The sequence below is a fragment of the Nannobrachium achirus genome (genome assembly GCF_963921795.1).
Source record: "Nannobrachium achirus genome assembly, chromosome: 5".
NCBI lineage: Eukaryota > Metazoa > Chordata > Actinopteri > Myctophiformes > Myctophidae > Nannobrachium > Nannobrachium achirus.
In genome coordinates, this window is record NC_137814.1 from 2,764,077 (window position 1) to 2,778,365 (window position 14,289).

At 43.3% G+C, this 14,289-nt stretch overlaps 1 protein-coding gene across 1 annotated transcript in view; it reads right to left on the reverse strand.

Moving 5' to 3' along the window:
• Window positions 1-2,257: 2,257 nt before the first annotated feature.
• fastk (Fas-activated serine/threonine kinase) overlaps window positions 2,258-14,289 on the reverse strand; it is a 57,726-nt gene continuing 45,694 nt past the window's right edge. The window contains exons 16-18 of the mRNA XM_080727128.1: window positions 10,666-10,894; window positions 9,245-9,359; window positions 2,258-5,888 (exon numbers count right to left, since the gene is read on the reverse strand). Coding sequence (XP_080583254.1) covers window positions 5,802-5,888; window positions 9,245-9,359; window positions 10,666-10,894 — 431 coding nt within the window. The 3' untranslated portion in view covers window positions 2,258-5,801. The remainder of the gene's footprint in view (window positions 5,889-9,244; window positions 9,360-10,665; window positions 10,895-14,289) is intronic.

Genomic DNA, 14,289 nt, shown 5'->3' on the forward strand with positions numbered 1-14,289 from the left:
GAGCTCCGGGGGTCCTTGGAGGTTGTAGTTTGGCAGCCAAGGAGCGTGTGTGCAAAATTTGGCATGGATCGGGGCAACGGTTGAGGAGATATGAGCAGGGCAAGAGTGTGACGTGTGAGGTGTGACAGACAGACGGACAGACAGACTGACTGACTGACGGACTGACTGACGGACTGAGACTTTGTGCAGGGTTTGATAGTAAATGCGACCTACGGTCGCAATTAGGAGTCTACTAGGACTAGTGGTTCTCATTCTCAAATGTTTTATTTGCAAGGACCCCCCTTAACCCTGCAAGGCCCAGCGTTGCTTTTTGGCAACGTTTTTTAAATCATTAAAAAAAAAATCAAACCTCGGTTCGAAGTGGAGCGGTGAATCTGAGCAGCTATACCCTGTCTGTGTGTGTGTGTGTGTGTGTGTGTGTGTGCGCCTGCACAACAGCGCCCCTCCTTTAACTTGTGTGGCCACTCAAGGTATTGCCAGGCTACAGACATAGCCAGCCAGCCAGCCAGCCAGCCAGCCACATAGCCACCCACGGACATACCTGTCTATTGGGAGCGCTTTCACCGCTCCAAGAATGTTATAATTAGTTTTCCTGTTCTTTTTTTCACATTAACATCACCATTAAATCCTATTGTTTAGTATTACAATGCCATTGGCCACGATATTTGCATATAAATCCCTCCCACAGGGGCTGACAATCACACCTCCCAGAGAAGTTGAAATTCCAGCGTCTGGACGAACAACATCTCACTTTTTAACTGAAGCTATTCCTCACTAAAACATAAGTAAAATGCCTGTAATATTGTTTTTCGTGATCATTAGCATGTCTAGAACATGTACATGTGTTATTATTGTGAAAAATATGCCCAAAATGCAAACTGGAGCATGATTTATGATTTATGGCTATACAACCTTACAAAAACATTATACATTTTTTAACATTACATTTTCCTGTGATTAGGACTCCTACAACACCTTCTGATTTTTTTCAATTTTTTTTGGCCAGTAGAAATTAATTCGGGCCTTGCAGGGTTAACTCTGTCAGAGTTACACACCTGTTATGGCACTGGTTCTCAAACCTTTTTGGTTGCCCCCGTATATTGATTTCTGAAGCTGCAAGTACCCCCCTAACCTGTACCCCTAAAATGTACATCAAAAGTCCAGTTCCAATGCCAATATGTTCAAAATGAAACAGCATAATGACAAATAAACATTGCTTTCTATTCAATAACAGTTGCACCAGTCAAGGTATTGATGTCATTTGGTTTCACGATTTACAGAAGAGCAGATTCACAAAAAGACTGTCAATGTTTTGTCATAACCCATAACAGTAAAATACATATTCACATTTTCTCGAAACCTACAACATTCAACCACCAACAAAAAAAACAACACACACCTCATGTAGGCTTTGCTTTTTTAATATTTTATTATATAGACATTTCCTTTCATATATATTTTTTGTATTATATAATATAAACAAGCTTTCCCGCCCATCCTGACAGTCTCCAACTCCCAGTAACAATAAATAAACAAACCCGTTTAATCAACCATAAACCGGTTTAATTAATAATAATTATTATTAATAACAGCCGTTTGACACAGCCCCACACTTCCTTTGGCAAACAGGTTACCGTGGTTACCGTGGCATCAATCAATCAATCAATCAATCGTCTGACTGACTGGACTACAATTCCCAGCATCCATTTAACCCATTTAGGCCTACAATTATTGAATGCTTTAACAATTGAAAAATAGCAGATATACAAGCTCACAGCGCGGCACCGAGTGCCGCGCTGCGAGCTTGTAGATCTGCTATTTTTGAAAAAGTCATGAACATGTGTGCAAATCTTTGAATATATGCATTTTCAAAGCGAACATTTGTAACTCAAATTTTGCTTCTGGCTGGTCCCCGGAACTAGATATTTTGAAATGGGGGTCCGTGGCCAAATAAATATCATTTTGGGGGTCCTTCACATGAAAAGGTTTGAGCACCACTGACATAGTAGTCTCTCAAGAACAGACTAACTGAGCTCCAGTTAAGTGAAAAGGACCTTTTCTTTGACGATGGCTGGCCAGATTGCTGACATAGAGACATAGGTTTTTTCCAAAAATCTTCAAAAGACACTTATAGAATCGGGTCAAAATTCAAATTTTCACGATTTTTCAAAAATAGCAGATCTACAAGCTTGCAGCGCGGCACTCGGTGCCGCGCTGTGAGCTTGTATATCTGCTATTTTTTTATATTTAAAGCATAAAATATTGCGTCATAATGTGTTCAGGCCTAAATGGGTTTTAAACACGTTTACTTTGCGCGTGGGTGAAATCATCCGGCTGAGGGTTTCTGCCAGACATAGCAGCCACCACACCGCCCAACCCGCCGCAGTCGGTCAAAGAAGCAGTCCCCACAACAGTTCGACATGCTCGCTTTAGCTCGCTCGGTGGTGTCTCAAGGTCGCTTGAGATGGTACGCCTCGCTCATGGTCAATAACTACCAGTAAGACTCCCTAATCGGGAGATAAGCGAACGTCAGGTCGCAGCGTGATTTTAGGGCAAAAATGTGTAGGAGCAGTGTCCAAAAATGTGTTTGGAAAAAATCGGCCTGATGTTGGCGCTATATGGGACAGATCCATGTTGAAGACATGAGTGTAGACCAAGTGTGTACCGATTTGCGTGATTTTAGGGCAGAATTTGTAGGAGCAGTGTCCAAAAATGTGTTTTACAAGAATCGGCCTCATGGTGGTGCTAGAAGAGGGCCATGTGAGAATTGAGTTGGGTGGAGGTAGTGGTTTGGCAGGCAAGGAGTGTCTGTGCACAATTTGGCATGGATAGGGGCAACGGTGGCGGAGATATGAGAAGGGCAAAAGTGTGACGTGTGACTGACAGACTGACAGCCAGACTGACAGACAGCCGGTGGAGGTTTTGATAGTAACGGTGGGCAGAAAAACAGTGGCGTGAGCAGGATGCGAACCCGGGAGGCGTGGATTGGGATGTCTAGTGATTAGCGAGCCAAGCCACTGAGGTGGATGCTGAAACAGGGCATTGGGTCTGTATTAGAATAAGACGACGTCCAACCACAGTAAAAAGAAAGAGATCCCGCCAGAAGCCCCGCCCAGTAGGGGAGGGGAAACCTACGGGATCAAAACACCGTTACGGTTCCAGTTAAGACCCGCCCGCGGAAGCTTGTGATTGGCTGAAAAGGAGGTAGGGAGCACTCCGTCGTTGTGTTCACCTGGACTGCGCGGAGGTGCCGAAAGTCGGGGAGGACGAAGATTTACTATTCTGTCCATTTCGTGACATAACTCGGTAACAGCGCTGAGTCGGCTCACGCGACCTTTGCAACGCTCGACGCGGTGACTCGCTTGCTCGCCGGTGTCTCGCGTAGCTCAAGTTCGCCTGAGACGGCGCGCCTCCGTCATATTTGTTGGAAAAGTTATGTCGGTTTACATGTTTTCTCAGACTTCCATTCAGCCAATGAGAACGCGGGGGGTGGGGGGGAGGCGGAGCTTGCCCGGATCATGCAGAAGCTCCGCCCAGCAGGGGGAGCCCCGCCCCACATTTCTGTCAGAAGCCTTTGAGGGATGATTTCACCCAACACAGTTTATAGTCAGGGAATTTTAATAAAACCCTGGGAATAAATTCCTTACAAAACAATGTCTTCACCAATGTGTTCATAAAGGTGTCTAGTAACATATCTAACAAAGATTGAAATTCAACATCCCTAGCAAAATGTTTGACAGCTAGGGTAATTCTGGGTCTCATTCACTTACTATATTCTGTACTATAAGGGAAAAAATGACTCCCAAAAATATGCTTTAAGTGGGGTGTGAGGGGTCTAACGATGTGTTTTTAATTATTCTGAATCCATTGCAAGCATTTGTTTTGCACAAAAAACATTCTTTGGGCTAAAAACAGACCCAAAAGAACTATGGTTTAGTGATGAGTCATCACTTTTCACAAGGTGTATGGGCCCAAGGGATGTTTTTCGTGCAAAACAAATGCTTGCAATGGATTCAGAATAATTAAAAACACCTAGTTAGACCCCTCACATCCCAATTAAAGCTTATTTTTGGGAGTGTTTTTTTCCCTTACAGTACAGTGTATAGTAAGTGAATGAGACCCAGAATTACCCTATCTGTCAAACATTTTGCTAGGGATGTTGAATTTCAATCTTTGTTAGATATGTTACTAGACACCTTTACCAACACATTGGTGCAGAAATTGTTTGGTAAGGAATTTATTCCCACATTTGACAGATATTCTGCTAACTTTCCCTGACTATTAGTTCACACAGAACTACAACCCAACACCATCAACCCAACCTGTTCCATTCCACAAAGGACTACATTACCCAGCATCCACCGCCCCAACAGAACTACAATTCCTCTAGCATCCAAAAACCCAAACAGTCTGTTTCTCTCTGAATCTGTTGCACTTCTTATCATGTTGATTTTGTTTTTTTTATTTTAATTTCTTTTTAGATAAAATGTCTATGGGTCTTGTTTGTCCGTCCTACTTTGACATTAAAAGTTGTGTTGGTGGAGAAGCAGATCGTTTATAATATCTTAATCACCCTCAACCTTGTTTTATAAAACACACACAAACACACGCGAACACACACGCACACACACATACACACACACGCACACACACGCGCACGGCCGCACGCACGCGCACACACACACACACACAGTGTGGCATGGAGGTTAAGTCCTCCGGGTACAAATGATTTAACCCATTTAGGCCTAGAATTATTGACTGCTTTAACTGTTGAATAATAGCAGATATACAAGCTCACAGCCTGGCACGAGTGCTGCGCTGCGAGCTTGTAGATCTGCTATTTTTGAAAAAGTCATGAATATGTGTGCTTCAAATCTTTGAATATATGCATTTTCAAAGCGAACGTTTGTAACTCAAATTTTGCTTCGGGGGGGGGGGGGGGGGGGGGGGGGGTCCCTGGAACTAGATATTTTGAGATCGGGGTCCGTGGCCAAATACATATCATTTTGGGTTTGAGAACCACTGACATATAGTCTCTCAAGAACAGACTAACTGAGCTCCAGTTAAATGAAAAGGACCTTTTCTTTGACGATGGCTGGCCAGATTGCTGACATACCCGATTGTAGAAAAATCAAGGACCCCCCAAATTGACATGTATTTGGCTGTGGACCCCCATCTCAAAACATGTTGTTCCAGGGACCCCCACCAGAAGCAAATATTTGAGTACAAATGTTTGCTTTTAAACAGATATATTCAAAGATTTGCTAAACAAAAAAGGTTGTTTTAGCCTGATGTGCACATTAGAGAATGTTAACATAAACTAGTGGTCGGGGAGGTCCTGCAACTTTGACAAAAGGAAAATAAATAAAATTAAATAAAATTAACTTCTTAGAAATATTCTTAAAACAATCTCTTGGCTTTACAGGAGGCGATGTTACCACAGAAAGCCAACATCACGGGTACAAAGCGCCGTAATTAATTGACCTTTGAACCTTAAACAGGCGTTCTTTTACAGCTCATATGGTAAAGGTTGTGGGTTCAAATCCCGGGTAAACTGGGTAGAGCATGAGAGACAGGGACTGTAGCTTTAAGAGAAAGAAACAAACAGACGATCTACAAGCTCACAACACAACGCACCGTTCTCTGAAAATATGGCCTCAGGCCACGCCCCCAAAAATATGGACTCTCCACACAACCAATCACTGCTCTCCTACGCTACACACACACACACAAACACACACACACACACACGTGCACACACACGCGCACGCACACACACACACACACACAGAGTTCTGTGGTCATAAGGGGACGTCCAGGAGTTTTTTGTGAAGATATTGTTTGACCTCCTCGATCCCATTCAGCTTCTCCAACTCCTGGTACGGCAACTGTAGAGGGACAAAAAACACTGTTATTATCAACTGTAGAGGGACAAAAAACACTGTAATTATCAATACAATGCCAACTGTACACTCTGTAATTATCAATACAATTTATTGTTTCACTGTGCTTTCAGGCCAAGGACCCCTTAGTTGACAGAGAGATGAAGCAGGGACCCCTTAGTTGAGAGAGAGATGAAGCAGGGACCCCCACAACCTGTTCATAGATTCCATAATAGTTTCATTGTTTGACAGCACAATCATCAGTGTATTTTAGATTCATGTCAATTTGTGTTTTCAGATATTTAACCACTTGAACCGTCAATACTTAATAAACCTAAGTATAGAGCATCGCAGTTGAAGCCCCAGCCCGTCCTCACTCTGGTGTCGGAAGCGTTTTCCCCATTCATTTCTTCCATAGACATTTCATAAAGTATTTATTTAAACGTTTTTAAGCCTTGGACAAAGCCACCTCGGCTGGAGAGGAATCATGACAATAATCTATTTTTTTTTTAAAGCAATGATTAATTAGAAAGCTGGAAAAAAGGGCAGGGTACAAGACTGTGTACATCATTATTTTTAAAATTGCGGAAACTACACTCCCAGAATGCATTGCGAATGACATTTCCTGAAATATAGCCCTTAAATCACGCTCAGTTTAGTTATCCAGGCCAGCATACGGCCTGAAATGTAGTGATTGTCATCTCTGTGGACGCTCTTATCGTCCTCCTCAACATAGTGCATCTTATTTGTAAAAGAAAGACGAACGCTCACGGAGTTCTGCTGAAGTGCAATAATCTGCCGGGCAGACAGGGGGCAGTAGCTACTTCCGTGGTAACAGCAAGATATGTGAAAGAAGAAGAAGCTAGACCAATCACAGACGTTGATTTCACGGGATGTACATGTTTAGCAGTATGGGAAATGCAGTTCTTCTCCGTGCGATCTTGATTAGAACATGTTTTTACTAAAACTAGAGTGATTGCATACATACTCGGGGGTTCTACAGGAGCATATAGAACCATTTTACAAACACCAGCCTAGTGGTAAGTGTACATTGAATTGCTACGACTTTGTGGCTGATAATGAAAAACCCTATGGTAAAAATAAATGGCCAGCTTGCTTCCGACACCTCACTGCGATGCTCTATTGACTCTGTACTTAGTCTGCTCTTTTTCCCCTCTACACCAAACCTCTTTTCATTTTTTAAAAAGAAAACAATGATTCTCTATGACCTCTTCTACCACTTTTTCTAGTCACATGTTCAAATACTGTATTCTGTTTAAAACAGTGGTAAATAGGCCAACAACCTTGAGTTGGCTCCTGGACCATAGTGTCGCCGTGAAAACAAGCGGATCTCGGCCTCCTCGGCGTTATTTGCACCTTATTTCGAGATAAAGCCGTTTTTATGTTTCAGCATAGAATAGGAGTCAATGGCAATTAATGATTGTAACTAAAGATCCTTGCAAGTTACAAATGTGTTTTCTTTCATTTATATGGAAAAAAGTGGTAGAAAAGCAATTTACCATTCGAGGTCGTGGCTCTTGCCACAACCCTGAAACAGTGGTAAATCAGCCAACAACCCACTCCCTCTCATGGTAAATGGCTTACATGCACACCGGCTCTGAATTTGCCATGCGGCAGGTGGCTGCGGCTGTGCGTTTTTTTTCTTTTCTCGATCGAACCCAGTTCGATTTGTGCGTCTTGTCGCATGTGGTAAAAACTCATTGAATAGCAGGGCATGTATTGTTTGTTACCTGCACTATACAGTACCCCATCAGTGTGTAGTTAGTATAATGTATTGGTGTATTACCTGTACTATACAGTACCCCATCAGAGTGAGGTGTCGGTCTCTCATAGCTCTGTGTGTAGTAGTGTAATGTATTATTACCTGTACTATACAGTACCCCAGCAGTGTGTAGTTAGTATAATGTATTGGTGTTTGTTACCTGCACTATACAGTACCCCATCAGTGTGTAGTTAGTATAATGTATTGGTGTTTGTTACCTGCACTATACAGTACCCCAGTAGTGTGTAGTTAGTATAATGTATTGGTGTTTGTTACCTGCACTATACAGTACCCCATCAGAGTGTAGTTAGTGTAATGTATTGGTGTTTGTTACCTGCACTATACAGTACCCCAGTAGTGTGTAGTTAGTATAATGTATTGGTGTTTGTTACCTGCACTATACAGTACCCCATCAGTGTGTAGTTAGTGTAATGTATTGGTGTTTGTTACCTGCACTATACAGTACCCCATCAGTGTGTAGTTAGTATAATGTATTGGTGTTTGTTACCTGTACTATACAGTACCCCATCAGTGTGTAGTTAGTATAATGTATTGGTGTTTGTTACCTGCACTATACAGTACCCCATCAGTGTGTAGTTAGTATAATGTATTGGTGTTTGTTACCTGCACTATACAGTACCCCAGTAGTGTGTAGTTAGTATAATGTATTGGTGTTTGTTACCTGCACTATACAGTACCCCATCAGTGTGTAGTTAGTGTAATGTATTGGTGTTTGTTACCTGCACTATACAGTACCCCATCAGTGTGTAGTTAGTATAATGTATTGGTGTTTGTTACCTGTACTATACAGTACCCCATCAGTGTGTAGTTAGTATAATGTATTGGTGTTTGTTACCTGCACTATACAGTACCCCATCAGTGTGTAGTTAGTGTAATGTATTGGTGTTTGTTACCTGCACTATACAGTACCCCATCAGTGTGTAGTTAGTATAATGTATTGGTGTTTGTTACCTGCACTATACAGTACCCCATCAGTGTGTAGTTAGTATAATGTATTGGTGTTTGTTACCTGCACTATACAGTACCCCATCAGTGTGTAGTTAGTATAATGTATTGGTGTTTGTTACCTGCACTATACAGTACCCCAGTAGTGTGTAGTTAGTATAATGTATTGGTGTTTGTTACCTGCACTATACAGTACCCCATCAGTGTGTAGTTAGTGTAATGTATTGGTGTTTGTTACCTGCACTATACAGTACCCCAGCAGTGTGTAGTTAGTATAATGTATTGGTGTTTGTTACCTGCACTATACAGTACCCCATCAGTGTGTAGTTAGTATAATGTATTGGTGTTTGTTACCTGTACTATACAGTACCCCATCAGTGTGTAGTTAGTATAATGTATTGGTGTTTGTTACCTGTACTATACAGTACCCCAGTAGTGTGTAGTTAGTATAATGTATTGGTGTTTGTTACCTGCACTATACAGTACCCCAGTAGTGTGTAGTTAGTATAATGTATTGGTGTTTGTTACCTGTACTATACAGTACCCCATCAGAGTGAGGTGTCGGTCTCTCATAGCTCTGTGTGTAGTAGTATAATGTATTGGTGTTTGTTACCTGCACTATGCAGTACCCCATCAGAGTGAGGTGTCGGTCTCTCATAGCTCTGGATCCCACCAACACATCAGAGTTGTGACAGTAATGCCACTTGTCATTGACAGACATGATCACCCTGAAAAACACACGCACGTACGCACACACACACACACACACACACACACACACACACACACACACACACACACACACACACACACACACACACACACACACACACACACACACACACACACACACACACACACACACACACACACACACACACACAGTATTAATAATAATAGTTACCTACTTCCTCCCAAGGGGGAAATACAGTATTTTCAGCCCAACCCAGCTGTGAGCTTGTAGATCTGCTATTTTTCAATAGTTAACATTCATAGGGGGCCCGCAGTGAATCCTTTACCCAGGGCACAGAATTTGGTGTGACACCCCTGCCTAAGGCACAATGAACAACATTAAAAAAACAAAAAAAACATCCATCGTAACTAGCTGGGCTGTCACGATTATGATATTTTACATGACGATTAATTGTCACTCAAATAATTGCGATTAACGATTTAATTGTGTTGCTGACTATTACATTTCTGTTTGGCTTGTAGGCTTTGAAGTTGCACATGGCAGATATGACACATAAACCCTAAATATACAAAGACATTACTGACATATTTGACAACTTTATACTTAAAGTTATACTGTGTAAGTTGCTAAACTAGTGGTCAGTAGCGGCATTGCTTTTTTCTGCCGTTTTTCGGCCGGAGTCGTCGCGGACCACCGTCGCGGACCACCGGAGCGGCGCCGCAAACCACCGCGACCGATAGTAATCCGTGGAGGGGTAGAACGCATGGTAGAACGTAATTTTCTGGCCAGGATTTGGGGATTAAGAGGTTAAAATCCTTCACCATGGTAAACACTGTAGCTGAGCGGAGGCGCTTCCTGAAGACCAGAGCAGATAAGCTGTGATTGGCCGGTAGTGTATCATGTGTGTATGATCTGCGATGTGATTGGTCAACGTAGACACAACGTATACAGATGATGCAGATTACGTCATTTTGCCGCGAAATCCCGCCCCTGTCACTGCTAAGAAGAAAACATATAAAGAGAAGGCTTCAGAAGCTGAAAATAACGGAGTGGGTGTTCTAAAACTTTAGCGATTTAACAGTTAGGACAATTTTAAGATTTGTTTTATAAAAAAAGTTACATGGTATAACTTTAAAAAAATAACATACAATAACAAAAATAGCCGATCAGATCTGCTATTTCCACTATTTTTGACTTCTTTTTTTTACATAAGAACATTTTTCAACATGGAAACGATTATGACGATTATGAAAAATAATCGCGATTACGTCAAATAATTGCGATTAGACGATTATGTAATAATATTGTGACAACCCTAATTGTAACATGGACTCACTGACCTTCTGACCTGCCTGGGGTCGGCCGCCGCGGCGCCGTCGGAGCCCTCCCCCCGCTCGGCGGGGTGGGGGTCCCCCTCGGCCCCTCCCCCCTCCGAGGGGTACACCCCCCCGGCCTCGTAGACCCCCGTGGACCCCTGCTCCTCCAGGATGTGACCGATGGAGAACTGGAAGAGGGAGTCGCTGGGAGGATGCACCGCCTGGCCACCAGGGGGCCCCGCTGCTCCTAGACCTGTTGTCACAACAACAACTTCATCAGCGTCGATCTCTTCGGCTAAAACTAAATTACGCACACAGGGGTTAAAGCCAAACAGAAGCCCCTAGACTGAAATGTATTTTCAGTCCCAATTTTCATGCCCCAATATGTGTTTTTTTAAACATAGCGTTGCGCAGCGCACACTAATATTTGGGGTGTTTCCCTGAAGTTCTGAACTGCCTTTCTTTCCTTATTATTGTGGGAGGAGTGCATTCATCCAATGAACCAAGCAACAGAGGTGAACACCAACACAGAACAATACAGAATTAGGCCATGGCTACACAGAGCTGGATATTTCTGAAACTAGACATTTTTTTGTGCGGTTGATATTTAGGCCGCGAAGCTGGATATATTTTAAACCGGATAAATAAGTGAAGACATTGAAAAATATCCGATTCACTGGATCCGTGTAGACACGGTACCCGGATATCTCTGAAGACTTTACTGTGTGTGTGCTTGTTAGACCTAGATATCTTTGTCATGTGGACCTAGATATTTTTCTATGTGGATATCTGAAAAACCCATAGAGTTATAATAATTATAGAGAGGACACCGGATATCCCCGCCCGTCCACTTGCATTGAGTTGCTCACCCAGCGCATGAAGCGTACTTCCGCGTTTGAGACGCCTCTGAAACGTGACGTAGTGGGGCTACTATTTGGCTTCTGAGCCAATCGCGACGGCCGGGGCGTGGTCTGGGAGCGAGAAACGGGGAGGCGGGGGTAGGGGGGGGGCTATCTGCCTCAACTGAACTAACTGTTTGAATAGTAGCCCCAACTGCAGTACCTCAAACGGCCACCATGTACTTTTTGCTTCAAAGCGCCCCCAGGGTTCTGGGGGCTTGGAAAAAACGGGATATATGAAAAATCCAGCTCCGTGTAGCCATGGCCTCATTGCGAATGAGAACGTTGCTCCGCAGAGGGGTTGACAACTCCTACCTGCTGCTCCCTGCATCAGGCTGTCAGAGGGGTAATAAAGGTATCTATCTATCTATCTACAACTCCTACCTGCTGCTCCCTGCATCAGACTGTCAGAGGGGTAATAAAGGTATCTATCTATCTATCTACAACTCCTACCTGCTGCTCCATGCATCAGACTGTCAGAGGGGTAATAAAGGTATCTATCTATCTATCTATCTACAACTCCTACCTGCTGCTCCATGCATCAGACTGTCAGAGGGGTAATAAAGGTATCTATCTATCTACAACTCCTACCTGCTGCTCCCTGCATCAGGCTGTCAGAGGGGTAATAAAGGTATCTATCTATCTATCTACAACTCCTACCTGCTGCTCCCTGCATCAGGCTGTCAGAGGGGTAATAAAGGTATCTATCTATCTATCTATCTACAACTCCTACCTGCTGCTCCCTGCATCAGGCTGTCAGAGGGGTAATAAAGGTATCTATCTATCTATCTACAACTCCTACCTGCTGCTCCCTGCATCAGGCTGTCAGAGGGGTAATAAAGGTATCTATCTATCTATCTACAACTCCTACCTGCTGCTCCCTGCACCAGACTGTCAGAGGGGTAATAAAGGTATCTATCTATCTATCTACAACTCCTACCTGCTGCACCCTGCATCAGACTGTCAGAGGGGTAATAAAGGTATCTATCTATCTATCTACAACTCCTACCTGCTGCACCCTGCATCAGACTGTCAGAGGGGTAATAAAGGTATCTATCTATCTATCTACAACTCCTACCTGCTGCTCCCTGCATCAGACTGTCAGAGGGGTAATAAAGGTATCTATCTATCTATCTACAACTCCTACCTGCTGCACCCTGCATCAGACTGTCAGAGGGGTAATAAAGGTATCTATCTATCTATCTACAACTCCTACCTGCTGCTCCATGCATCAGGCTGTCAGAGGGGTAATAAAGGTATCTATCTATCTATCTACAACTCCTACCTGCTGATCCCTGCATCAGGCTGTCAGAGGGGTAATAAAGGTATCTATCTATCTATCTATCTACAACTCCTACCTGCTGCTCCCTGCATCAGACTGTCAGAGGGGTAATAAAGGTATCTATCTATCTATCTATCTACAACTCCTACCTGCTGCTCCATGCATCAGGCTGTCAGAGGGTAATAAAGGTATCTATCTATCTATCTACAACTCCTACCTGCTGCTCCATGCATCAGGCTGTCAGAGGGGTAATAAAGGTATCTATCTATCTACAACTCCTACCTGCTGCTCCCTGCATCAGACTGTCAGAGGGGTAATAAAGGTATCTATCTATCTATCTACAACTCCTACCTGCTGCTCCATGCATCAGGCTGTCAGAGGGGTAATAAAGGTATCTATCTATCTATCTACAACTCCTACCTGCTGCTCCCTGCATCAGGCTGTCAGAGGGGTAATAAAGGTATCTATCTATCTATCTATCTACAACTCCTACCTGCTGCTCCATGCATCAGACTGTCAGAGGGGTAATAAAGGTATCTATCTATCTATCTACAACTCCTACCTGCTGCTCCCTGCATCAGACTGTCAGAGGGGTAATAAAGGTATCTATCTATCTATCTACAACTCCTACCTGCTGCTCCCTGCATCAGACTGTCAGAGGGGTAATAAAGGTATCTATCTATCTATCTACAACTCCTACCTGCTGCTCCCTGCATCAGACTGTCAGAGGGGTAATAAAGGTATCTATCTATCTATCTACAACTCCTACCTGCTGCTCCATGCATCAGGCTGTCAGAGGGGTAATAAAGGTATCTATCTATCTACAACTCCTACCTGCTGCTCCATGCATCAGACTGTCAGAGGGGTAATAAAGGTATCTATCTATCTATCTACAACTCCTACCTGCTGCTCCCTGCATCAGACTGTCAGAGGGGTAATAAAGGTATCTATCTATCTATCTACAACTCCTACCTGCTGCTCCATGCATCAGGCTGTCAGAGGGGTAATAAAGGTATCTATCTATCTATCTACAACTCCTACCTGCTGCTCCCTGCATCAGGCTGTCAGAGGGGTAATAAAGGTATCTATCTATCTATCTACAACTCCTACCTGCTGCTCCCTGCATCAGACTGTCAGAGGGGTAATAAAGGTATCTATCTATCTATCTACAACTCCTACCTGCTGCTCCCTGCATCAGACTGTCAGAGGGGTAATAAAGGTATCTATCTATCTATCTACAACTCCTACCTGCTGCACCCTGCATCAGACTGTCAGAGGGGTAATAAAGGTATCTATCTATCTATCTACAACTCCTACCTGCTGCTCCATGCATCAGGCTGTCAGAGGGGTAATAAAGGTATCTATCTATCTATCTACAACTCCTACCTGCTGCTCCCTGCATCAGGCTGTCAGAGGGGTAATAAAGGTATCTATCTATCTATCTATCTACAACTCCTACCTGCTGCT